The 27715-nt window shown below is 42.3% G+C and overlaps 1 protein-coding gene across 1 annotated transcript in view; it reads right to left on the bottom strand.

Annotated features, from left to right (window-relative positions):
• Positions 1-2167: 2167 nt before the first annotated feature.
• The window catches only part of LOC142713715 (vomeronasal type-2 receptor 26-like), a 37468-nt gene continuing 11920 nt past the window's right edge, over positions 2168-27715 (bottom strand). Inside the window, exons 2-3 of the mRNA XM_075848612.1 lie at positions 6132-6255; positions 2168-3885 (exon numbers count right to left, since the gene is read on the bottom strand). Of these exons, the coding sequence (XP_075704727.1) occupies positions 2978-3885; positions 6132-6255 (1032 nt within the window). The 3' untranslated portion in view covers positions 2168-2977. The remainder of the gene's footprint in view (positions 3886-6131; positions 6256-27715) is intronic.

The raw sequence follows: 27715 nt of genomic DNA, 5'->3' as shown, positions 1-27715 counted from the left end.
TTCTTCCCCTGAAATTCCGGCTAAGTGTACTCAGGGACAATCATGACTCTGCACTATCTGGCCACCCTGGGTACCAAGCACCTCATTGATAGAATCTATTGGTGGCCTGGGTTGCCTAAAGACGTTAAGGCCTACGTCGCCGCTTGTGAAATTCGTGCTTGGTCCAAGACTCCCAGGTCCCGACCAGCGGGCTTACTACGTTCTTTGCCCATTCCCCAGAGACCTTGGACCCATATCTCCATGGATTTTATCACCGATCTGCCTCCATCTTAAGGCAAGTCGGTGGTGTGGGTTGTAGTAGACCGCTTCAGTAAGATGTGCCACTTTGTGGCCCTCAAGAAACTACCCAACGCTAAGATGTTAGCTACCTTGTTTGTCAAATACATCCTGCGTCTCCATGGGGTTCCTGTCAATATTGTTTCTGACAGAGGGGTACAATTTGTTTCATTGTTTTGGAGAGCTTTCTGTAAAAAGTTGGAGATTGATCTGTCCTTCTCCTCTGCCTTCCATCCTGAAACTAATGGCCAAACGGAGAGGACTAATCAATCTCTAGAACAATATTTAAGGTGTTTTGTCTCTGACTGTCAATATGATTGGGTCTCATTCATTCCCCTCGCCAAATTTTCCCTTAATAACCGGGTCAGTAACTCGTCAGGGGTCTCCCCCTTTTTCTGTAATTTTGGGTTTAATCCACGGTTCTCCTCCGTTTCACCTGGTAGTTCCAACAATCCCGAGGTAGAGGTCGTTCATCGGGAACTGTGCACAGTCTGGGCCCAGGTTCAGAAGAACCTAGAGGCGTCCCAGAGCATACAAAAAACTCAGGCTGATAGAAGACGTTCTGCTAACCCCTTGTTTATGGTCGGGGATCTGGTGTGGTTATCGTCTAGGAACTTGCGCCTTAAGGTCCCGTCCAAGAAGTTTGCTCCCCGGTTTATTAGGCCGTATAAGGTCATTGAAGTCCTCAATCCTGTCTCCTTCCAACTGGAGTTGCCCCCATCTTTTCGAATACACGACGTGTTTTTTTATGCCTCCCTCCTTAAACGCTGCTCCCCATCCTTGGCTCCCTCGAGGAAACCTCCTGTTCCCGTTCTCACCCCTGAGGGGGTGGAATTCGAGGTGGCCAAGATTGTGGACAGCAAGATGGTCCAAGGCTCCCTTCAGTACCTGGTCCATTGGAGAGGATACGGGCCTGAGGAGAGGACTTGGGTACCCGCCCGGGATGTTCACGCTGGGGTATTGGTCAGGAAGTTCCACCTTCGTTTCCCCAATAAACCAGGTCCACTTAGGAAGGGTCCGGTGGCCCCTCATAAAAGGGGGGGGGGTACTGTAAAGGATCTGCCAGGCACAACTTCTGTGTATACGCCCATAGGTAATCAGTCTGCACCTGAGTCTATGTCTCTGAGACTGACTCTATCTTCCACCACTCAGGATGACAGGCTTAGGAGTGGGAGAGCCTATCGCAGCCTGGCCAGATGGAGCTAGCTCCCGCCCTCTGTCTATTTATACCTGCCTTTCCTGTTCCTCCTTTGCTTGTGATTCTTCTCGTGTGGTTTCCTGGCCCAGCTACAGCTTCTGACTATTTGATCCTGCTCCATACTTACGCTGGCTTACTGACTACTCTCCTGCTCTGCGTTTGGTACCTCGTTCACTCCTGGTTTGAGTGAACGAGGTACCAATTCATTACAATTATACTGTGTGGTGGACAATAAGGGGTCATTATACTGTGGGGGCAGCTATGGATGCATTATACTGTGTGGTTCAAACTTTACGGGTATTATACTGTCTAGGAATGTACTAAAGAGGAATAATAGTGTGTGGGGCAGCTGTGGGGCATTATACTGTGTGGGGAGTAACTATAGGGCCATTATACTGTGTGGAAGCAGATGTATAGCCTATCAAGTGTGGGGTACAATTAACACAGCATATATGACAGAGAAAAAATTGCAAACTTTATTGAAACAAATCACAAATATTAAAAGATGAGTCATGCAAAGCATGAATAAAAAACGTTCATCTAATGCAAGAGATACATGTACAAAAATGGGTGAGATTACACATGTGAACAATGTATAGCTGTTATATTGGGGCAAACAGACTGATTATTTATACAATCAAGGCAATAATGCAGTAACATTTCAGATATGGCAATATGCATGATAATGTTAGTTTAGTAATAGAGTCTATGTTAAAAAAGACGCCAGCAGTCTTTTGCAGAAAAACATCCTATGATATCGCTTAGAAGCAGAAAAATTGCAAATAAATATTGAGTATTGTTTAAACAAAGCAACATAGGGAGAAATCAATCACATACCCATAGTGATATCTCTGCCAAGAGATCGTCAGACTGTGTGGAAGCAGATATAGGGGCATTTACCTGTGTGTGGGGGCCGCTATAAGGGCATTATACTTCGGGGTCCGCAATAGGAGCATTATTATGTGTGGGGGCAGATTTACAGCATTATACTGTGTATGGAGGAACTATAGAGCCATTATACTGTGTGGGGAGGCACTATAGGGATATATACTGTGTGCGGGCAGCTATAAGGGCATTATCCTGTGTGGGAGCAGCTAAAAGGGCATTATAAAGTATGGGAGTCACTAAGGGGTCATTATACCGTGTATGGGGCCCACTGGGTTGGGACCCACTCAAATTTGTTTCACCCCCTGTGCTAAATCACTAGCTACGCCTCTGGTGGCCACTAATGAACGGTTACATGACCTACCATCAGCAGCCATAGTCGGGCCTCCGCGACGCACAGCAGCAGGATACCCTGAGCCCTCCCTATGCCCCGTCCGCACAATTGTCATTGTTTTCGATGTGTGTCCCGGCCTCAGAAAGTTTGGAAACCACTGGTCTATGTGATAATATTGTGATATAATAATGTTTTAACAATTTTTTGAATATTTCTTAGGAGAAAGACAAACTTCTCTAGTGATACAAATTAGAAAAACATAGTAACAGTAATTATAAAATGTTTCACATCTTGTTCTTCTCCAGAATGGTATCTCTTGAGTTCAGTTCGGGTTTCACAAGTAGAATATATAGCTTAGGAAAAAATATACAACCAAGAATGCCGGCACATGAGGTCAATATGGCGAATATCTCTACAACCACCATGTATTTCCCCTTGGTGCTGAGGTAGGCCGGGATCATGGCGATCCAGACACTGCAGAACACCAGCATGCTGAAGGTGATGTACTTGGCCTCATTAAAACTGTCCGGTAAAGTCCTTACCATGAAAGCCAGAACAAAGCTCAGAGCTGCCAGGAAGCCCATATAACCCAACATAGAGTAGAACCAGATATCTGAGCCTTCATTACACTGAATGATTATCTTCCCAAGATAAGAGTGATGGTCAAATTCTACATAAGGAGGTGACACTAACAACCAAATAACACAAATAAGAACTTGTACAGAAGAACATACAAATACCAAATAATTAGAGACCTTGAGTGATACCCACTTCACCCAGATACTTCCAGGTTTGGTTGCTTTGAATGCAATGCAGACTGTGATCGTTTTGGCCAGAAGAGAAGAGACACCAATGGAGAAGAAAATCCCAAATGTTGTTTGTCTCAATAAGCATGTAATGTTCACTGGACGACCAAGGAAGAAGAAGACACAGAGGAAGCTCAACAAGATGGAGACCAGTAGGATGAAGCTCACAGTCCGGTTATTGGCTTTAACAATTGGTGTGTCCCAATTATAAATAAAGCTTCTCAATATGAACAATGTTATAACTGCACAAAATAAAGCAATTACTGAAAAAACATAGGCTATAAAGTCCTTTTCATATGATAGAAAATCATAGGTCTTGGGGATACATTTCACTTTCTTTTCATCAGGCCACTCTTCAGAGGAACACCTACGGCATATTTCCTTGTCTAAAATCACAAACAGAGAAAAGTTGTCAGGTTCAGTTTTAGCTTAAAAAAGTTGATTTTCTTTATTTAATTCCTTAACGACGACACTGCTAGTTCCCGCATTGTGACAGATATATCTGTCATTTAGATATTGTGGGTACTGCCATTGTACTCACGAGATCAGTGGCGGGAGTAAGACTGTTATAAACAGCCCTACTCCTGCCACATTTGCAGTAATCAGAGATAACTGCGATCCGGGCAGTTCACCACTTAAATGTCATGGTCAATAGCGACCGTGACATCTAAGGCATTTGATAGAGATAGGGGAATATGTCTGGCATCAGTAACTGCATGTATGGCCATGCCGGAGGCCTGTCAGATACTTTGGTATGCAATAATGCTTTGAAATACTATTTTTCTTGCCTTAAAATTGATTGGATTCCTTTAACTCCTTCCTAATATTCATCCATTTATATACGGTGGAGGTCGGGTAGGGGAATATGGAGTGGGCTAATTACTGCATTGTGACAGATATATCTAGATATATCGAGATCTTGTAGGTACTGTCATTGCACCCAAAAGAACAGTGGCAGGAGCAAGACTGTTATAAAGTCCTGCCACATTTGGCGCAATTGGAGATAACTGCGATCCGGCAGTTTACCACTTAAACACTGCGGTCAATAGCGACCGCAACATTTTAGGTATTTGACAGAGGTAGGGGGTTCCCTCTGTCAGCCCAATAAAACCCGGTGACCCAATCGCAGGGCAATGATTGTTTACCTTGGCAGCCAAAGGCCGAACAAAGTCTGCCATCATTAACTGCCTGTTTGACAATTCCGGACGCCTGTCAGATACACTGATATGCAATAACGTTTAGAAATACTAGTTCTTCTCCCTTAAAAAATTATTGAATTCCTTTAACTTTTTCCTGATATTCATCTATTTGCATATGGCGGAGGTCAGGTGAGGTAGTATGGAGTGGGTTCACAGGCTGAGCCCGCTCCATGGAACGAGTGTGTCGGCTGTATGTTACAACCGACATTTTAGTGAACGGGATCCTGCTTGTTTAACCCTTTAGATTGTAACAAGTGATCAAAAGTGATTGCATGTACCCCAAAATGGTAAAAATAAAAACTACAGTTCACCCTGGAAAAAAAAAAAAGCCCTCACATCTCTCAGACTATGGAAAAATAAAAAAAGTTATAGCTCTTAGAATATGGCGGCACAAAACAAATGTTATTTTTTTTTTTTAAATTCCTTGTAAAAGTAGTAAAAATAAAACTATATTTATTTGGTATCGCTGTAATCGTATTGACCCGCAGAATAAAGTTAACATGGCAAAAAGTGGAAGAATTGCTGTATTTTTATTCCTGTTCCACCCAACAAATAATTTTTTTACAGTGTCCCAGTAAAGTATATGGTTCAATATATGGTGTCATGAAAAACGTCAACTTGTCCCGCAAAAAACAAGCCATTATATAGCTATATTGATGGGGAAAAAAAGAATTGCTTTTGGAAGGCGGGAAAGAAAAAGAGAAAATGAAAATCCGAAAAAAAGCTGCGAAGGGGTTAAATATAGGTTATTGCAAAAAAACAAAAACTACGTATTAGGTGCCGTCTTTAATGTAACGACCCGTAGAACAAACTTAACTCATTAGTTACGCTGCGTGGCTCATGGCGTCAAAAAAAATAACTTGCAAAAAAACAATGGTGGAATTGCTGTTTTCTTTGCTTTCGTTCTTGTAAACAAGTAATAAAAGCTAATCAATAAATTATATATATCCCAAAATAATACCAACGGGAACTACTGACTTTTTGCCACATGATTTATTGTGCAAAAGTACTAAAACATTAAATAGACTTTAAATATTTGTTATTGCCGACCTGTAGCATAAAGTTAGCGTTATTTTTACAGGACGGTAATGGGTAAAAAAACAACAACACATAAGCAGTGGAAGAATTGCTTTTTTTTCTTGCATTCCTTTCCAAAAAAAACATAATGAAAGCTAACCATTTAATTAAACGTACTCCATTGAAAAATAAAACTCATCCTGCAAAATACAAGCCCTTATACCGCTGCATCGATGGGAAAATACAAAAAGTTATGGTTCTTTAAATGTGAGGATGAAAAAATAAAATAAAATGGTTTAGTCATTAAGGTCCTTAAGGGGTTAATGTACAATATTGATAAATTTAGCACCAACTACAACTGATTACCCTCTGGTCCTATCTATATGTAGGGAATATGCAGGTTCATATATTCTTACCTGTTAGATTAGACACTTCCCCCTCAGAACATGGGACACAGTTATAGCAGCAGACGAGATATCCTCCGTTAGAAGTTTTCCTGTATCCTGGAGAACATCGGTCATTACACCGGGACACCGGCATCTGTCATACACAATACAATATACACAGTAACATGGAATATTTCATAAACATGTTGTAGATTTTTATTTTTATTCCACTCTATTTTTCTACATCAATTAATAAAGAATCTGAATCTCATCCCACACATGTATATCATCTTTATGTCAGTTTGTCATTTCCTTTTTTATACATATACTAGTAACAATGCCCATCATGTGAAGAACAAACAATGGGCTCTAGAAAAATCTTCCCCCTAACATGCCATCACCTGCCACCTGTAAGCCATCACCTGCCACCTCTATGCCATCCCTGTATCCTGTATACCATCACTGTATCCTGTATGACAGCACTCTGTCCCCTGTTTGCCATCACAGTCACCATTATGCCATCACTGTCGCCTGTATGCCATCACTATATCGTGTATGACACCACTCTGTCCCCTGTATGCCATCACTGTCCCCAGTATGCCATCACTGTATCCTGTATGACCCACCCTGTCCCCTGTATGCCTTCCCTGTCCCCTGTATGCTATCACTGTACCCTGTATGCCATCACTGTCCCCCATATGCCACCACTGTCCCCCGTATGCCATCACTGTCCTCTGTATGCCATCACTGTCCCCCGTATGCCATCACTGTCCCCCACATGCCTTCACTGTCCCCAGTATGCCATCACTGTCCCCTGGATATGCCACCGTTCTGTTGCCTCTATTCCATCACTGTCCCCTGTGTGTCACCGATCTACTCCCTGTATGCCCATTTTGAGAAAAATACAATGGGCTCCAGAAAACTCTTGTTGGTCAGTTCTCTCATTTTTAATAGAACATTAAAATACAAAATGTGAAAGCATAAACAGCATGATAATCCTCCCAGGGCAGGAGATGTAGATCCCTTCCGCGTGTTGCTTCATATTTTTAACGCATCCACGCATATACGCACTGACCTCCAGATAGTGATAGACCCTCCCTATCCAACATAACCCGCTCTACAGCCTCCGTGGGAGAGTCCACTAGCCAATCAGACTCTTCATGTAGCCGATGGTGCAGCTATGGTGGCATTATTTTGTATGGGGGACACTATGGGAAATTAAACTGTGTGGGGCAGCCATGGGTTCATTATACTGTGTAGGGGTTTCTATGCGGCATTATACTGTGGGGAGGCACTATGGGAGCACAATACTGTGTGGGCTGAACTGGGTGTGTATAGGAAGGGATTGGGCGGGGTTAGAGGTGTGGCTGAACAGGAAAGAAAATAGCTGTTTCCCTCGTATGGACCATGACCGCAGGAGCTCCTCCGGAATCTGTATCCTGGGCCAGAGCATCGACAATGCACTGGCTGTGGATTCCACTACTAGAGGGAGCCTCAAAGGCTAGCAGGGAGGGGGCTGTGTGGCACTACCAGGGAGGTGGGCTGTGTGGCACTACCAGGGATGGGGGCTGTGTGGCACTAAGAGGGAGGGGGGCTGTGTGGCACTAAGAGGGAGGGGGGCTGTGTGTCACTACCAGGGAAGGGGGCTGTGTGGTAATACCTGTGAGAGGGGTTGTGTGGCACTACGTTGGACTGGAGCTGTGTGCCATTACCTGGGAGGGGGCTGTGTGGAACTACCTGAGGGGGGCTGTGTCGCACTACCTGGGAGGGGATCGGTGTAGCACTACCTGGGAGGTGGGTTGTGTAGCAGTACCTATGAGGGGGAATATGTTGCACTATCTATGAGGGGGCTGTGTGGCACAATCTACAGGGGGCACTGTGGCACTATCTACCGAGGGCACTACATTTTTGGGGTTACAAACCAGGGGCCTAAGTTCTATATGAGGGCATAAACAGGGCCTAACTTCTATTTGGGGGCACAAAGTAACATTTTCTGCCATTTTAATGCCAAGGGGAATTCCCTGGCAAAGGGGCCCACTAAGTCTGTGTCACCCAGAGGGCCAACAAAAACCTTTAGCCGGCACTGATACTTAGTATACCAAAACATTACTGTCTGTCAGTGTAATACTGACAGGCTGTCTATTAGGACGTGAGTCGGCATTGCTTAATAGGCATATTTGCCATGGCAGGCCTTAGGGCCTTTGTTAGGTCTCCAGGCTGCCATGGCATACCATCGGCGGCCGGAGATCATGTTTGCAGGTCGCCGATGGGTGACAGAGCGAGCCCCCTCCCTCTGTCAAACCACTTAAATGCCGCAGTCGCTGACCGCTCCATTTAAAGAGGCTCTGTCACCAGTTTCATACTTCCCTATTTCCTACCTAATCTAATAGGTGCTTTGTTGTAGATAACTACTGTGTTGTTGTTTTTTTTTTTTTTAAATCGTTTATTAGTGACAAAGTTATGATCATTTTGACATTTAAGCTATTTTTTTCTAAATGCCCAACTGGGCGTTTTTTTTAACTTTAACCAAGTGGGCTTTGTAAAGAAAAGTGTATGACGCTGACCATGCAACGTCATACACTTCTCTTCATTCATGTCCAGCTTTAGTTACTGTATAGCAAGATCTCGCGAGATCACTCTGTGCCGTCACTTACTCCCGCAGTTCCTTTACCAGAGCGTCGGGAGAATGACCAGACATCGCCTCCAGCCAGTTTGCGGGACGAGTTGTAGCTTTTCATGGTTCCATTTATTGTACCATATAAAATATGCTTATGTAAAGTACGGTTTATTGGATATTTGCAGAGGATGCTACGCGTTTCGGCGCCGGACCGGCGTCTTCATCAGGCATGTCATAAGGTTAAAAAACACATGTATATATACCCAATACCACAGAGTATATATACATGTGTTTTTTAACCTTATGACATGCCTGATGAAGACGCCGGTCCGGCGCCGAAACGCGTAGCATCCTCTGCAATTATCCAATAAACCGTACTTTACATAAGCAGCGCCGTTTTTATCCCGTTTTTTGCTATTTCATTATTATTACTTTGGCATCTCCACGGGAGTTGCGTCTGGGATTGGCAGCAGCTTATCTATACAAATTACATGCCGGTAATTTGCCACTTCACAGGTGAGCATCTATGTACCATTTTTGCTCCTTTAAACTATTGATTCCGCTACTTGGCGCCGTGTCTTTTGCTCTCTTCTCTAATATAAAATATTGGGAACCAGAAAGAAAAATTATTTGTGGGGTGGAATAGGAAAAAAACTTGATTTCTCAATATTTTGAGGGGTTTTGTTTTTACGGCTTTCACCATACACAAAAAATGGCATGTTAACTTTATTCTACTGGTCAATACGATTATAGGGATACCAAATTTATATAGGTTTTTTTATGTTTTACTAAATTTACAAGGAAGAAAATAATTGTTAAAAATCAAATTTGTGTTTTGTCGCCACATTCTGAGAGCCCTAACTTTTTTATTTTTCCGGCTATTGAGCGGCATGAAGACTTAGTTTTTACGGGGCGAGCTGTAGTTTCTATTGGTAACATTTTAGGCTACATGAGACTTTTTGATCACTTTTATTAATTTTTTTGTGCCATGCAGTGATCAAAAAACAGTGATTCTGGGGTTTTATTATTTTTTTGTTTTATGGCGTTCACCATGCTGGTTAAATAATGGTATATTGTAATAGTTTAAACTTTTACCGATGCAAAGATATACATTTTGTATATTTTTAACATTACTTTAGAGAAAAATTAGGAAAAGGTTTTTTTTCTGAACTTTTAATATATATATATATTTTTTACACTACTAAAAACGTTATCAAACTTTTTTTTGCACATTTTATTTGTCCCCCTAGGGAAATTGAACCAGCGATCACTGGTACAATACATTGCGATACTAATGTATTGCTGTATATTATAATTTTTACAGGCTCCTGTTAAGTCGTGCCAGAGAAATGGCTTAGCAGGAGATGAAGAAAGGCAGCCCTGGGGACCTGCATTAGGCCCATGGACTGCCATAAAAGCCTTACTTTGTCGGGGGGGGGGGGGGGGGGGGGGGGGGGGGTGATGAGTTGTCAGAGGGTGGCGCCGCCCTGTTTTTATCATCTTAAATGCTGATCCCTGTTCCTGGCCGTTAGGCCCGGGTGTCAGCTGTAAAACATATGGATAACTGCTCCAAATTTCATCTATACTGATTGTTATACAAGGGAGAGGTAGCAATCAAACAGTTTGCTGCAAATGTTTTAAGCTGCCTCAGATACATTACAGCTGTGATCTGAATGGTTGCTAAGGACAACAACTCCAACTTTTGTCTATATTGTTTTATTTATGCATCGGAGGCACATATAACTACCAATCAGATTTGTGCTTTCATTGGCGAAGCTGCCTCACAAGAATCTAAACTGTAATCTGATTGGTTGATGGACAACAGTTCCAACATTTGTCTGTATTAGATACTACACATAGAAGAGAGATAAAGCAACCAATCGCTGCTTTCATGCACCTAGCTGCCTCAAAAAACTATAATCTCATTGGTTGTCTCAAAGGGCTCGGACAGCGTCCTCTCGGTAAATGCCTTCCAGAAAAAGATCAAATATTTCTCAATATAGCAGAAATGCAAAAATAATGAAACTAGTTAGGTCTCAAGAATCTGAAGAAGATCATGAGGCGACACTTACTGCAGCTCAAGAATGTCGGGCCAGAACTCACGCACCAGAAACCTCTACCCAGCGTGAGTCTCGGCTAAGTACACAGCGTGCTCGCATGGCGGCCTCTTGGTCTCCGGAGAGTAACAATGAACGTGGAGTGCGACTATCTGCTGACCGAGAGTGCCATGCATCGTCACACGGGTCTGAAACATTCAGACAGAGAATTTCGATTGAGCTGTCAGAGAGCTCGCACAGCGGCCTCTCGAGACCTTGAAAGTAGTGAAGAACGTGAAGCGATTAACCGCCGAACGCAAACGTCACAGCGAAGACCAATATCAATGACGATTGCAATCAGCTAGAGAGAATTATGAATGCACGCGCCAAGATAATGAAAGTTATTTATTGACTGAAAGGGAAAGAGTAGATGAAATACGGCAGGTAGAAACAGCAGAACAACATCAATCACGCTTAGAGGCTGATCGAATTCGACACTCTCTTAATGGAATGTCTATGTTATCAGAAGTTTCAGATGAGTCTCAGGAGTATGGTGCTGCAAACAATGTTGTTCCTTGGGTCAATAAGGAAATTGCAGGTTTTATGTATTCCCTTAGGATTGACTATGCTGAATTCGCTTCCGTACGTGGTATGGTCGTAATTTGCAATTTTTGTGTTGCTCTCAAATGGATAAAAGAGCCAAATGGAATCTGTTGTTCAAGTGGTAAAGTTTACATTGAAAAAATTCAAGATACTCCAGAGCTTATAAAACAACTCTTAAATGGTGACCATCCACAATCAACATACTTCTTAGACAATATCCGTTTATATAACAGCGCATTCCAAATGACATCTTTTGGGGCAAAACTAATGACAGAGGGACCATTGATGCCAACCTTCAAGGTGCAGGGCCAAGTTTACCATCTCATCGGATCTTTGCTACCACAAGATGAGCCAAAATGTCTTCCGATTTATTTTGTATCAGATTACAATAAACAGGCCAATATCAGAAATCAGAGCTTTCCACAACTAAATAGTAACCTTATATCTCCACTTCAAAACATGCTGCATCAGGAGTCGATGTTTGCTGGCTATCCAAGACATAGTTACATCTATAGGGGGTAATCCTGTCTCTCAATATGGTATGCCTGCACCAGCTTTAGACAGGAATGCATTAACAGGGAGTACACAGCCAAAATAAACTATAATCCAGCGGAACTGGCCGAAACATTGCAAAACGGTGTCTCGAGTCTGACAGCGGAACAGCATATGATATTCGATCGCGTGTGTCATAGCGTAGATGGGACTTTGGAAGAAATCCTGTGTTTAGATGCACCCGGTGGGACAGGAAAAACGTTTCTCACCAAAGTCATCTTGGCCCAAATACGCAATCAAAGCAAAATTGCTCTTGCTGTCGCTTCATCGGGCATAGCAGCCACTTTGTTGCACGGGAGGAAAAACCGCCCATACAATGTTCAAGATCCCGATTGACTTAAATCTTATGGAAAGCCGAGTGTGTAATGTTTCTAGGAACAGCGACAAAGCAAGGGTACTACGCGATTGCTGCTTAGTAATATGGGACGAGTGCACTACGGCAAACCGTAAAGAGGTAGAAGCGGTTGATAGAACTTTGCGAGATTTCAGACAAATGACCGGCCCATGGGTGGTATGACAATGCTTTTCTGTGGTGATTTTAGGCAGACTTTACCAGTCATACCACAAGGAATGAGGGCAGATGAAATTAGAGCCTGCCTAAAGAGCACTATTTCTATTTTTGCAGATGACACCAAGCTATGTAATATAGTTCAGTCCATGGAAGATGTTCATGAATTGCAAGCGGATTTAAACAAACTAAGTGTTTGGGCATCCACTTGGCAGACGAAGTTTAATGTAGATAAATGTAAAGTTATGCATCTGGGTACCAACAACGTGCATGCATCATATGTCCTAGGGGGAGCTACACTGGCGGATTCACTTGTTGAGAAGGATCTGGGTGTACTTGTAAATCATAAACGAAATAACAGCATGCAGTGTCAATCAGCTGCTTCAAAGGCCAGCAGGATATTGTCATGTATTAAAAGAGGCATGGACTCGCGGGACAGGGATGTAATAATGCCACTTTACAAAGCATTAGTGAGGCCTCATCTAGAATATGCAGTTCAGTTCTGGGCTCCAGTTCATAGAAAGGATGCCGTGGAGTTGGAAAAAATACAAAGAAGAGCAACGAAGCTAATTAGGGGCATGGAGAATTTAAGTTATGAGGAAAGATTAAAAGAATTAAACCTATTTAGTCTTGAAAAGAGACGACTAAGTGGGGACATGATTAACTTATATAAATATATTAATGGCACATACAAAAAATATGGTGAAATCCTGTTCCATGTAAAACCCCCTCAAAAAACAAAGGGGCACTCCCTCCGTCTGGAGAAAAAAAGGTTCAACCTGCAGAGGCGACAAGCCTTCTTTACTGTGAGAACTGTGAATCTATGGAATAGCCTACCGCAGGAGCCGTCACAGCAGGGACAGTAGATGGCTTTAAAAAAGGGTTAGATAATTTCCTAGAACAAAAATGTATTAGCTCCTATGTATAGAAATTTTTCCTTCCCTTTTCCCGTCCCTTGGTTAAACTTGATGGACATGTGTCTTTTTTCAGCCGTACTAACTATGTAACTATGTAACTATGTAAGTCTGTGGTGCAATGTTTTACAGATGCATTTAACAATAAATATGCAGGCGCGAAAAGGAGGCAACCGTAATGCCCAAGAGTTTTCAGATTTATTACAAAAAATTGGTGACGGCACGTATCCGTAAGAAGAAGGGAGAGTTTTTTGCCTGATAATTGATGTTTTACTGTTCCATCACTACAAGACCTCATTTCTTCATTTTTTCAGGCAGCAGCAATAAATGCTGAAATATTGACGTGTGTTCATGGGGAAAGTGCAGAATATATCTCTATCAACAGTCATTGATCAAGAAGACGCTACTTACTTTCCGGTGGAATTTTTTAATTCCCTATGCACACCTGGTCTTCCTTCACACAAAATTAATTTAAAAGTCAGCGTCCCCATAATTCTCCTTAGGAATTTAAGCCCATCCAAACTATGTAACGGCACCCGACTAAAAATCACAAATCTGCAACAAAACTTGATAGAATATGAGATTTTAACAGGATGCGGCGCAGGTGATAGCTTTTATAGCCCGAATCCCCCTCATTACAAATAATGTTCCCTTCAGTTTAAACGTGTACAGTTTCCTGTTAGCTTATGTTACGCTATGACCATCAACAAATTGCAGGGCCAAACACTGCGCGTTGCGGGCGTGGACCTCAGTGTCAGCTGCTTTGCGCACAGCCAGCTCTATGTGTCTCTCTCCCGTGTTAGAAACTCCACCAGTCTTTATGCACACATCCCTGGTGGTTCTACTGCTAACATTGTTTACAGGGAAGCGTTGTCGTAGTGAACCTGACTACTGAAAGAAAACTTTTTGTTTATTGTCTTTGTTTTTTTTCACTTTGTTTTGAGTATGGTCCAAGGCTAGGTGTATACTTCTAAAATACTGCATCAGTACGTTTTTCAGTGGTCTGTGCATACGTAGCCGCGGGCACAGCTAGTAGCTCATATATTGTCCTGATGCTGTTCACATATAATCCAACAAGGGTTGCCATGGTTTCAGCGTCTCTTAACAATAACATAATTTTTTTTCTCTAATGTTGAGATTTTCCTCATGTTATTTCGTATCTTGTCTATATCTCACATGTAATGTATTTAATATCTACTTACTCTGCCATTTTTCCATTGGATTTTTCCGGGGTCAGTAATGAGCACCATGTCCTCTTGTGGTGAATCTTTAAAGATTGCCAAGGTTACTTGTGTATCATTGTCTATCTTATTTTCCAGTTTCATGAATAGATTCACCAAGGTCCATTCAGAAGGCACTTCACCTCTCTCATTAAAGAAGATAGTCTCTCCATTGGGATCTGTGTAGTGAATTTTTTTCATAAACTTTTGCAACTGTCAAAAAGTGATAAAGATGATGTAGTAACTATAGAAAATTGTAATGTAACAGTAAGAATTATCAATGAAAATATACAAATCCCTACTTAATGCAACCTCCTACCTCCCCAGATATCATATACTACTTAGTAATTTCTTAAAACTCTAGTCTATCAAACCAAGAATTGTAAGGCTTGGAAATGTTCATTATTTCTGTTATTTAAGATCTGGTGGCTTTTAGGTTAACCCTACTTCTGTAAAACATTTTAGTTACAAAGTATGAATTTTGTAAAATATGTTTTCGACCCAAATGTCAGCAGCAGAGATCCCCAAAGTATTAGAAAGCAGTTTTGATTGTAGCACGGTGTCTCCTTTCAGAATATATGTAGATTGGGTTTTCTCATGTGTTCGGGGGCATGGTTTCAATTTATAATAGATCTAGGTTTTTTTATTGTCTGTTACGACATCACAACTTGTGACATTAAGTGATATAGTACACTGTATATATACTAAGATATACCCTTTGTCAGAATCGACTTTGCTGGGGTTATAGGACAATGTGTCTGCATCCACATTTAAAACATCCTGACCCCTTTATCAAGGAGACACCTTCGTGGGCGAGTACACAATTCGGTTCTGTACCCTAGCTGCAGAGCTAACCTGGAACAACGAGACGTTGGCGGCTACCTGCCTCTGGCAGGGCTTAATATAAGCCTGTCAGAAAGACAATATACAGTAATACATTAGTATAGCAGTATATAGTGCAAGCAATCAACCGATCGCTGGTTTAAGTCCCCTAGGGTGACTCATAAAAAGAAAGTAAAAATCTGTGAAATATTTTTTTTTTGTATGTACCAAATAAAAAATATATTAAAAGTAAAAAAACAACCATTTCCGATTTTCCTCCTGAAGCATTGTAAAAAAACAAAAATAAATAAACATAATTGGCATTGAGGCATCTGTAAAAGTCTGAACTATTACAATATATCATTATTTAACCCACACGGTGTACGCCGTAAAAAAAAGAAAACATTTAAAGCCAAAATCGCTATTATTTGGTCACCTCATCTCCCACAAAAAAATGGAATAAAAACTGATCAAAACCTTGCATGTACCCCAAAATGGTATCATTAAAATCTACAGTTTATCCCGCAAAAAATAAGCCCCCATACCGCTTAAATCGAAAGAAAAATAAAAAAGTTATGGCTCTCAGAATTTGGCAACACAAAATAAATTTTGTTTTTCACAGTTTTTTCCTTGTAAAAGTAGAAAAATATAGAAAAAACTATATAAATTTGGTATGTGTCTTTCTGATTACCCGGTTTGTGATTTTGGCCGGCACATGAAGGGTTAATCTTTTGAGTGTCCTCACATGGGATCCTTCCCACCTGTTTAAATTTAGAACTTGGAGCTCGGTTCAAAACGTGTAAGCGTCCTTCCTGGGAAAGTTGTATTCTGTTTTTAAGTGATGAATTAAAGTTTTTTTTAATTTTATTGCATGGAGTGCTGGACAATATCTTCAATATAGTGAATTCAGTGAATTCATTTTGGGGGTCATTCGCAGACATTGGTCCATTTTGGGGGGATGTATACAAAATATTCCCGAATTGAAGGCTTCTCCTCTATTTTCATATCATCGATACAGAAATTTGAAGAATAAGCTTGTTAGATCGGATCTAGACTTGGGAAGGAGAGGGTCACATATGTATATTACTACACTAAAGAAGGAGTGTTTCCCCTGTGTAAGGTGTATAAATTGTTCTCTCATGATCAAGGGAAGTATATTTACACATCCAGATACAATTGCAGTCTCCAACATTAGACATTACCTGACATGTAATTCCGATCATGTCATATACTTCTTGCAATGTGCTTGTAACATGTGGTATGTGGGTGAAACCACATTAGATCTAAAAAACACGACTTATCTGACACATATACAATTAGGTGTAAATGTTTAGATTTTCCAGTCTCCAAATATTTTACGGAAACTAAACATGCTGGGAGGCAACTACGGTACTGAGTGATCAATATGATTCTCCCCCTGAGAGGAGGAGGTGATCGTATGCTTCTATTAACCCTTTCAGGACCAAGGGTCCTCGAATGCCTCAATGACCAGCCCCATTTTTTCAAATCTGACGTGTCATTTAAAATGGTAATAACTCTGGAATGCTTTTGCCTATCCAAGAGATTCAGAGATTGTTTTCTCGTGACATATTGTACTTTATGTTAGTGGTAAAATTTGGTCAATAAATTTATAGCTTATTTGTGAAAAACGCCAAAATGTTAAGAAAATTTGAAAAATTCTAATTTTTCTAATTTTAAATGTAATCTACATTGTAAAACAGATAGTAATACCACACAAAATTGTTGCTAATTAACATCCTCCATATGTCTACTTTATATTTGCATTGTTTTTTGAACATTATTTTATTTTTCTAGGACGTTACAAGGCTTAGAACTTTAGCAGCAATTTCTTACATTTTCAAGACAATTTCAAAAGGTTATTTTGTCAAGGACCTGTTCAGTTCTGAAGTGGCTTTGAGGGCCTTATGTACTAGATAGACCCCATAAGTCACCCCATTTTAAAAACTGCACCCCTCGAAGTATTCAAAACAGCATTCAAAAAGTTTATTAAACCTTTAGGTGCTTCACAGGAATTAAAGCAAAGTAGAGGTGAAATTTACAAATTTCATTTTTTTGGGCGAAATTCATTTGTAATACATTTTTTTCTGTAACACAGAAGGTTTTACCAGAGACATGCAACTGAATATTTATTGCCCAGATTCTGCAGTTTTTAGAAGCATCCCACATGTGGCGCTAGTATGATTAAGGACTGAAGCACAGGCCTCAGAAGCAAAGGAGCACCCAGTGGATTTTGGGGCTTCCTTTTTTTAGAATATATTTTAGGCACCATGTCAGGTTTGAAGAGGTCTTGTGGTGCCAAAACAGTGGAATCTCCCCAAAAATGGTTTGGGAAACTACACACCTCAAGGAATTTATCTAGGGGTATAGTTAACATCTTGACCCAACAGGTCTTTTGCTATATTTATTGGAATAGGTCTGTGAAAATCTACTTTTTTTCTGAAAAAATATAATGTAATTTTTACAAGGAATTAAGAATAAAAAGCACCCCAAAACTTGTCAAGCTATTTCTCCCGATTACGGCAATATACCATATGTGGTAATACACTGCTGTTTGCACCCACGGCAGAGCTCAGAAGGGAAGGAGCGCCATTTGGCTTTTGGAGTGCAGATTTTGCTTGGTAAGGCTGGGTTCACACGTGGCGGAATTTCACTTAAATTCCGCTGCGGACACTCCGCAGCGTTAATCCGCAGCGGAGCCGTTTGTCCATTGACTTACACTTTAATTTAGCAGTGTCCGTTTAGACGAGGCGTAAAATTCCGCTGCGGAGCATAGGCTGCGGAGCGGAATTTGGTGTCCGCAGCATGCTCTGTCTGTTGCGGAGCAGTGGCGGACTCATGGCGGAATTTCTCCATTGACTTCAATGGAGATTCTAATTTCCGCAATGAAGTCCGCAGCTGTCATGCACATGTTATGTGTGCTGCGGATCCGTCTTGCTTTTTTAACTTGACATTTCTTCATTCCGGCTGGACCTATGTATTTCTAGGTCTACAGCCAGACTGAGGAAGTCAATGGGGCTCCCGTAATGACGGGAGCGTTGCTAGGAGACGTCAGTAAATAGTCACTGTCCAGGGTGCTGAAAGAGTTAAGCGATCGGCAGTAACTGTTTCTGCACCCGGGACAGTGACTACCGATCCCAATATACATGTATCTGTAAAAAAAAATGAAGTTCATACTTACCGAGAACTCCCTGCTTCTGTCTCCAGTCCGGCCTCCCAGGATGACGTTTCAGTCTAAGTGACGGCTGCAGCCAATCACAGGCTAATAACAGGCTGCAGCGGTCACATGGACTGCCGCGTCATCCAGGGAGGTCGGGCTGGATGCCGAAGGAGGGACGCGTCACCAAGACAACGGGCGGTAAGTATGAATTTCTTTGACTTTCACAAGGGAAAGTGCTGTCCCTTCTCTCTATCCTGCACTGATAGGGAGAAGGGAAGTACTTTTACCGCAGTCCGCAGCAGCTAGTCCGCATCAATTTACTGCACATTTTGTGCAGATCCGCAGCAGAATCTGCAACGCAGATTCTGTGCGGCATTGATGCGGACAGTTGCGGAGGAAATCCGCCACGTGTGGTCATGCCCTAATAGTTCTGTTTGGAGTATTGCTGGTATTTCAGTTTATAATGTGGGGGTATATGTAAGCTGGGCAGAGTATATCAGGGCATGATAAGGGGGTAAATAAATAATTCATAGATTTGTGGCCGGTGTCGCACTAATAAATGGTGCCCAATCTTATCTGCTTTTGGACACTGCACAATTTCTGTCGCTATATACTGAGCGCCAGAACTTTATTTTTATTTTTTCTCTGCCGGAGCCGTGCGAGGTCTTATTTGTTACGTTACAATCTGTAGTTTTCATTGGTACCATTTTAGGGTACATGTGATTTTTTGATCACTTTTTATTCGATTTTTTGGCAAGCAAAGTGAAAAAAAACCATACATTTTGACAATGTTTTTGTCCTTTTTTTTTACAGTAATCACTGTGCGCTATAAATGACATTTTACTTTATTCTGCAGGTCGGTACGATAACGGCGATACCATATGTATATAGTTTTGCGCAATAAAATCACTTTTCTATAAAAAAAAATTTTTTTTGTGTCACCATATACTGAGAGACGTAATTTTTTTTATTTTTTAGTCAAAAAAAGCTGTGTAAGGGCTTGTTTTTTGCGGGACGGGTTGTAGTTTTTATTGGTATTATTTTGGGGTACATGCAAATTTTTGATCACTTTTTATTCTATATTTTGGAAGGGGAGATTGACAAAAAAAAAGTGAAGCTAGTATTGTTTTTTAATTATTTATTGCGGTGTTCACCGTGCGGGTAAAATAATATTATAGTTTTATAGTTGGGGGCGTTACAAACGTGGTGATACCAAATATGTGTACTTTTTTTACGGTTTATTTTTTTTCCTATAATAAGAGACTTATAATAGGAAAAAAAGCATTTTTTGTTTTTGTAGCTTATAACTTGTTTTTACACTTGTATAAAACATTTTTATTACTGTTTTTTTTTTTTTTACTTGAAGACCTGCAGCACTGATGGCTGATATAATACATTACACTACCTAGGTAGTGTAATGTATTATAAACTGTTAGTGTGACGCTGACAGTCACACTGACAGGAAGCCTATGAGGATCAGCTGGTCCTCATAGGTTTCCGTGAATGGCAGACCGGATGCTGTTGTATAGCCTCCAGTTTTGCCATGCAACTGACGGCAGCACCTGCAATCGGTCCTCGGGAAAGTTTGTTGTAGCAAACTTTCCCTGCGATCACATGATCGGGACCTGAACCAATCAGGTCCCGGTCATGTCTCTGGCACCAGAGGAAGGGGATATCAGTGCGATCCGGCTGTGAGCACTACTCTGAGACACCCGGATCGCGCTTTTAACACCCACTGTGAATTCACATCGGCTCTGCACAGAGCCCAGACGTGAATTTACAGTGGGCGGTCAGGAAGCGGTTAATACCGGTGATCATATTCTCTGGAGCCGAACCAATCGGTTCAGCTGTAAGAGAACAGGTTGCTGGGGAGCCGCAGACACCGAAACAGCCGGCGTCTGAGCGCTTTTCACAGCGCTATGCCGGCTGGAACAGTGATCTGTATATTTACGCCCTGGCTGCACGGGGTATGTGCGAAAAGGACGTGAATATACAGATTGTCGGCATGAAAGGGTTAAAAAGGCAAGAGTTAGAATGGATCTATCATTTCAAAACACTCAAACTTAATAGCCATAATGTGGATATTAAGCTGGGGGTGTAAGTTAGGATAGGGGACTTGCCCTTATTTGATCCTTGTATGATTTGTTAGCTTTTTTTTCCTCTCATGAAGCCTAATGAACACTATTTATTACATATTGTAAAATATGATAATAAACGATTGTAACAATTTATTTCTCTACATGATATATTAATACGGTTCCCTTTGCTTTCTTCATAGGCATGAAATAATATAGGTTTGAATTCTGATGTGATTATGAAGTGAGAAGTCATTCTACAGGGATCCAAGAACTTATTGCTGCTCTGTTGTATATTTTTATTTTATGTACTTTGGTCAAATTTGACAATTACTGGTCAATGCATATGTTATTTATATATATATATATATATATATATATATATATATATATATATATATATATATCCAGCAATTGTGCATGGTGGCATCTTCATTTATCTTTAACCAATCTCAGCATTGTGTGGTGCATACAGGGGCGTAGCTAGAGGCTCATGGGCCCCGATGCAATAATTCTTACTGGGCCCCCCCCCCCCGCAAACTTCTCATGGCCGACGGTCCGCTTTCAGCTGCATCGCTGAGTCTCCTAAGTGACCCAACAATGCAGCACTAGCAGCCGGGGCGTCACTAAGGCTGGGTTCACACACACTATTTACGGACGTAATTCAGGCGTTTTAGCATTGAATTACGTCCGAAAATGCGGCTCAAAAGCGTCGGCACACATCTGCCCATTCATTTGAATGGGTCTTACGATGTTCTGTGCCGACGGTCATTTTTTTTTACGCGCCGCTGTCAAAAGGCGGCACGTAAAAAAGTGCCTGTCACTTCTTCAGACGTAAATGGAGCCGTTTTCCATGGACTCCATGGAAAACCAGCTTCAATTACTTCCGTAATGGACGCAGCAAAAGACGCCTGCACATGCCTTTACGGCTGAAATTACGGAGCTGTTTTCTCCTGAAAACAGCACAGTAATTTCAGCCGTAACGGACGCTGCCGTGTGAACATACCCTCCGGGCTTAAAATGTCCGGGAAATAGCCCCAATACATATGTGTCCGCCCCAAAAAAAGTGTGTATAGGAGACAGCATAGCATATCTATAGCACTACGACCCTATAAACTATGGATAGGATTAGATACAGTGGCTCAGCATACAGTATCACACATGATAGGATTAGATACAGTGGCTCAGAAGGCAGTATCACACATGATAGGATTAGATACACAGCTCAGCATTCAGTATCACACATGATAGGATTAGATACAGTGGCCCAGCAGACAGTATCACACATGATAGGATTAGATACAGTGGCTCAGCAGACAGTACCACACATGATAGGATTAGATACAGTGGCTCAGCAGACAGTACCACACATGATAGGATTAGATACAGTGGCTCAGCAGACAGTATCACACATGATAGGATTAGATACAGTGGCTCAGCAGACAGTACCACACATGATAGGATTAGATACAGTGGCTCAGCAGACAGTATCACACATGATAGGATTAGATACAGTGGCTCAGCAGACAGTATCACACATGATCGGATTAGATATAGGGCCCAGCAGGCAGTATCATACATGATTGGATTAGATACACAGCTCAGCAGACTGTATCACACCTGATAGGATTAGATACAGGGCCCAGCTCGCTGACATTGCGGCTCCAGCGCTGGACCCAGGATAGGTAAGAATAATAATTTTGCTTCTTTATGTGTTACTGATTATTTTTGTGTGTTTGTGTTTTTTTTACAGGTTCGGTTGTTGGACTTCGGATACGAGGACTTCAATGACGGCGTTTTTTTTATTCTCAATAAAATGGTTAATGAGGGTTGTGTTTTTTTATTTCAATAAAATATTTTTTCTATGTGCTTGTATCTTTTTAAACTTTATTATCACCGCCTTAGTAATGGCCGCTGGCTGATTGACAACCTCCATTACTAAAGCGGGGCTTAATGTTAGCCGTGCAGAGGCTACACTAACCCCCATTATTACCCCGGTACCCACCGCCACCAGGGGTACTGGGAAGAGCCGGGTACAAACCAGTACCCGACCATCTGTAGTGACGGGCAGGCACCGGGGTGGCCGCAGGCTGGTAGTATTAGGCTGTGGAAGGCCAAAAACAGTGGCCCTTCCCACCCTTGTAATGCTGCCTGCTGCTGCTGTGTTGTATCTGGCTGGTTATGAAAATTGGGAGGGACCCGACATCGTTCTTTCCAATAATTTATTTTATTTTTTTTAAATGACGTGGGGTCCCCCCCATTTTCATAACCAGCCAGATACAATAAAGCAGCAGCAGGCAGCATTACCAGGATGGGAAGGGCCACTGTTTTTGGCCTTTCCCCTCCTGATAATACCAGCCTGCGGCCACCCCAGTGGCCGACCATCACTACAGATGGTCAGGTACTGGATCGTACCCGGCTCTTCCCAGCACCCCTGGTGGTGGTGGGTACCGGGGTAATAAAGGGGGTTAGTGTTAGCCTCTGCACCGGCTAACACTAAGCCCCGCCTTAGCAATGGATGCTGTCAATCAGCCGGCGGCCATTACTAAGGCGGTAGTAATATAGTTTAACAAAAAAACACAAAGACATAGAAAAAATATTTTATTGAAATAAAAAAAAAAACACACAGCCCTCATTAACCATTTTTTTAATAAAAAAAAAGCTGTCATCGAAGTAGTCCTGGAATCCGCCGTAGTCCAACGACCGAACCTGTAAGAAAACACACAAAAAATGATTAGTAACACATGTGTTAGGGTATGTGCACACACACTAATTACGTCCGTAATTGACGGATGTATTTCGGCCGCAAGTACCGGACCGAACACAGTGCAGGGAGCCGGGCTCCTAGCATCATACTTATGTACGACGCTAGGAGTCCCTGCCTCGCTGCCGGACAACTGTCCCGTACTGAAAACATGTTTACAGTATGGGACAGCTGTCCTGCAGCGAGCCAGGGACTCCTAGCATCGTACATAACTATAATGCTAGGAGCCCGGCTCCCTGCACTGTGTTCGGTCCGGTACTTGCGGCCGAAATACGTCCGTCAATTACGGACGTAATTAGTGTCTGTGCACATACCCTAAGGCTTAGATACAGGGCCCATGTGTGATACTGTCTGTGGGACCCTGTATATCTAAGCCTACCACAAGGTAGGCTTAGATACAGATTCCAGCAGACAGTAATCTTATACAGTATAAGATTACTGTGTGCTGGGGCCCTGTATCTAAACCTACAGTGTGGTAGGCTTAGATACAGGGCCCAGCAGACAGGATCACGCATGGGCCATGTATCTAAGCCTACCACGTAATTGGCTTAGATACAGGGCCCAACAGACAGGATCACGCATGGGCCATGTATCTAAGCCTACCATGTGATTGGCTTAGATACAGGGCCCAGCAGACAGGATCACGCATGGGCCATGTATCTAAGCCTACCATGTGATTGGCTTAGATACAGGGCCCAGCAGACAGGATCACACAATCTGTGATCCTGTCTCATGGGCCCCCTAAGCCTGCTACATCGTAGGCTTAGGGGTTGCACAGTCCCTAAACATTGATGGCCTATCCACAGGATAGGCCATCAATAGCTGATGTGTCGCCCGGGACCCGCAAATCAGCTGTTTTGAAGGGGCCGCAGCACTCGTACGAGAGCTGCTTCCCCTTAATTTCACTACTCGCCCACACTGTGAATCGCCGACACCGATTCACAGTGTGACCGGAATGAAGTGACAGGAATGAAGGGGAGCAGCTCTCGTACGAGTGCTGCGGCCCCTTCAAAACAGCTGATTGGCGGGTCCCGGGAGTCAGACCCCGCCAGTCAGGGCTAACCTTACCTTCCTCTTCGGCCGCGGCGGGAGTTCTGTAGTCTCGATGCTGTGCGCGGCGGCATAGCGCCGTGACGTCATGCGCTGCGCACAGCGCTTGACGTCAGGACCTCCGCTGCGATCCGGAACCAGGAAGGTAAGTAAAGTATGTTACTATAGTAACAGGGGCCCGCGGCCCGAGTTACTATAGTAACTTTTTATTGATGTGGTGCGGGGGGCCGTGGGCCCCCCTGGCTTCGGGGCCCGGTCGCAATTGCGACCGCTGCGACCCCTATAGCTACGCCAGTGGGTGCATACATATGGATGTTTTTGGGGTAATGTCAGTATAGTATGATATATGAGGATGATCCTTGGATAATGTCTATCTAAGGGCTTTAACTTTCTATGAATATTTCCCTGGGTGTAGCACGATAGTGAACACCCAGCGACAATTTGACATGTAAAGCCCATATGCACTCCATTATGGTATGCTAAGTGCACATCACTGTGTGTAAAGGATTTGCCAGACACAGCCTCTGTGTCGACGCCCGTGGGCAATCAGTCTGCACCTGCTCCTATGTCTGTGAGACTGACTCCATCTTCCACCACTCAGGATGGCAGGCTTAGGAGTGGGAGAGCCTATCACAGCCTGGCCAGACGGAGCTAGCTCCCGCCCACTGTCTATTTATACCTGCCTTTCCTGTTCCTCCTTTGCCTGTGATTCTTCTATGCTTGTTTACTGGCTTGCTGCTGCTGCTTGTACTACTCATCATCTGCTTTTTATTGACCTTGGCTTTCTGACCACTCTCCTGCTCAGCGTTTTGTACCTCGTTCTCTCCTGGTTTGACTCGGCTCGTTCACTACTCTTGTTGCTCATGGTGTCTCCGTGCGCAGCTGCCCCGTTTCCCTCGCTTCTGTGTACCCTTGTCTGTTTGTCTGTCTTGCACTTACTGAGCGTAGGAACCGTCGCCCAGTTGTACCCCGTCGCTTAGGACGGGTCGTTGCAAGTAGGCAGGGACTGAGTGGCGGGTAGATTAGGGCTCACCTGTCTGTCTCCCTACCCTGTCATTACACTGTGGCTGTGCGTCTGGGCACCGGAACAATCTGGTTTCCCTGAAGGGGGGATTGTTCTACCTAGATCAGGTATCTACGTGGTTGGGGATTATTTGTATTACCTTATTATTGGTCTGACATTACCGTGGGATTATATTTTTCAAGGTACAACACCTCTCTAAATATGTAATGCTAAAAGTACCTATTCTATGTGAGGTAGAAGTAATTAATACAAACAATGACAGTTCTCTATATGACCACTGTTACATTGCAATGAGTGGTATACATGCAGAAACCAAAGGGCTATGTGCAGAGTGCATTACACTGCTTTTGCCCTTTTCCAAATGGCCACCATTATTGATGTTGCTAGTGAGCATGCTCAGACTGAATGGTCATGTGCAGTGAAGTATGTACTATGTGAGCACTAGAGGGCGCTCTGAGCATGCGCAGTAATAGTTCTGAGACTGCCGGATTATAACACATGTTTGGGCATGCATAGTTTTAAGATATGGACGCTGGAATATGGCACTTTCTTTCATATCAGCAAGGAAAGTTTGGATCTCTGATGAGTGAGTAACTAATAAACACAGATGTTATTAGGATGTACTGATCCTTTATTATACACGTATAGATGAACTGTGTGTGTATTGTTCTTTTAACTTGGTATTTTATTCTATTGCACTGAGCACTTTATATTCTTTAAAAGAGGAAGTATTTGATGTCTTAAATGTTGTACTATATGCTTATTTTATACTGTTTTCTATTAACCCCTTCACGCATTAGGACGCACTGGTACGTCCTTGTGCGGGGGTTGAAATCTGTAGCAGACTCACAGGCTGAGTCTACTCCACTCGCTGCGGATATCAGCTGTGTATTACAGCTGACACCCTGCACTAACACTAACCACTTAGTGCTGCGGTCAAAAGAGACATTGGCATCTAAGGCGTTAGCAAGAGACGGGCGGCCCCCTCCGACATCCCATCAACCCCCTGCAAATCGATTGCGGGGTGCCGCAGGTCTGACTTCTTCCTGCCTCTGTAAAAATGACAATGCACTGCAATACATTAGTATTGCAGTGTATTGAACCAGCAATCTGGCGATCACTGGTTCTAATCCCCTAAGGGAACTGTGAAAGTGATTAAGATAATGTTTAAATTAATCCATTTTGTGCAGCAGCAATCTTGTCTGGAGTACCCATCTTGTTTTTTTTGTAGTCAATAAGAAAGTTATTGCTCCTTTATGACAAGTTTGTATGTTTCTAAGTTAAGTTATCTTTGACCTTAGTTCCCATGCAAGGCTTGGACAGAAGAAAAAGGGAGGGAGCGAGATGGGAGAGGGAGACATGCTCACATATGTATGTGAGTATGTCTCCCCTAACTTAAAAGAAGGATCTATTATATCCTTGCCAAGAGGGATAGGCCACCTGCAACCCTGATGTGTGAAAATTATAATAATGCATTTGAAATGTATTGTATGTCTGTAATTGTCTGAATTTTAAATGTTGTTTCATTGCCTCTGATTGGTTAACCTCAAGCCTACACCCCTTTTGATTGATATTATTGTAATTGAGTTTGGCAATAAACTCAAAGGAGTATTTTGAGCATACCGGCAGTGTCTGTGTGTCTTATTCCTCTCTCGATATATCGATAAAACATGATTTGAAATTGGATAAATCACTGGAGGGCGGGTATCGGTTGACATACCCAATACAAATTTTAGTCTAATATATTTTGGCCCATGAATGTGTCAACAGGAACTAATGAAAAAATAAAAAAATGTAAATGAAATTTTTCAGTAGTGTACCAAAAAAAATAATATTAAAGGTTTAAAAAGAAAACCTTTTCCCATTGTTTCCATAAAGAAATGTTAAAAGACATAACCGTTATCATGACTGGTATCGACGCTTCCGTAAAAGTCAAAACTATTACAATATAACGTTATTTAACCTTCTCAGTGAATGGCGTAAAACAACAACCCAAATTGCTGTTTTTTGGTCAACTCAGTTCCCCAAAAAAATGGAAAGAAAAGTGATCAAAAAGTTGCATGTACCTGAAACTTGCACCAATTAAAACTACAGATCGCTTTGCAAAAAATAAGCCCTCACACTGTTTAATCATCGGAAAAATTAAAAAGTTATGGCTCTCAGAATATGGAGAAACAAAACAATTTTTTTTCTTTACAAAAGTAGTAAAACAAAAATATATACACTACCGTTCAAAAGTTTGGGGTCACCC

Source organism: Rhinoderma darwinii, chromosome 1 (assembly GCF_050947455.1).
Source record: "Rhinoderma darwinii isolate aRhiDar2 chromosome 1, aRhiDar2.hap1, whole genome shotgun sequence".
Classification (NCBI taxonomy): Eukaryota; Metazoa; Chordata; class Amphibia; order Anura; family Rhinodermatidae; genus Rhinoderma; species Rhinoderma darwinii.
The sequence above is the reverse complement of the archived record's forward strand: the minus strand, read 5'-3'. Positions and strand labels throughout refer to the sequence as shown.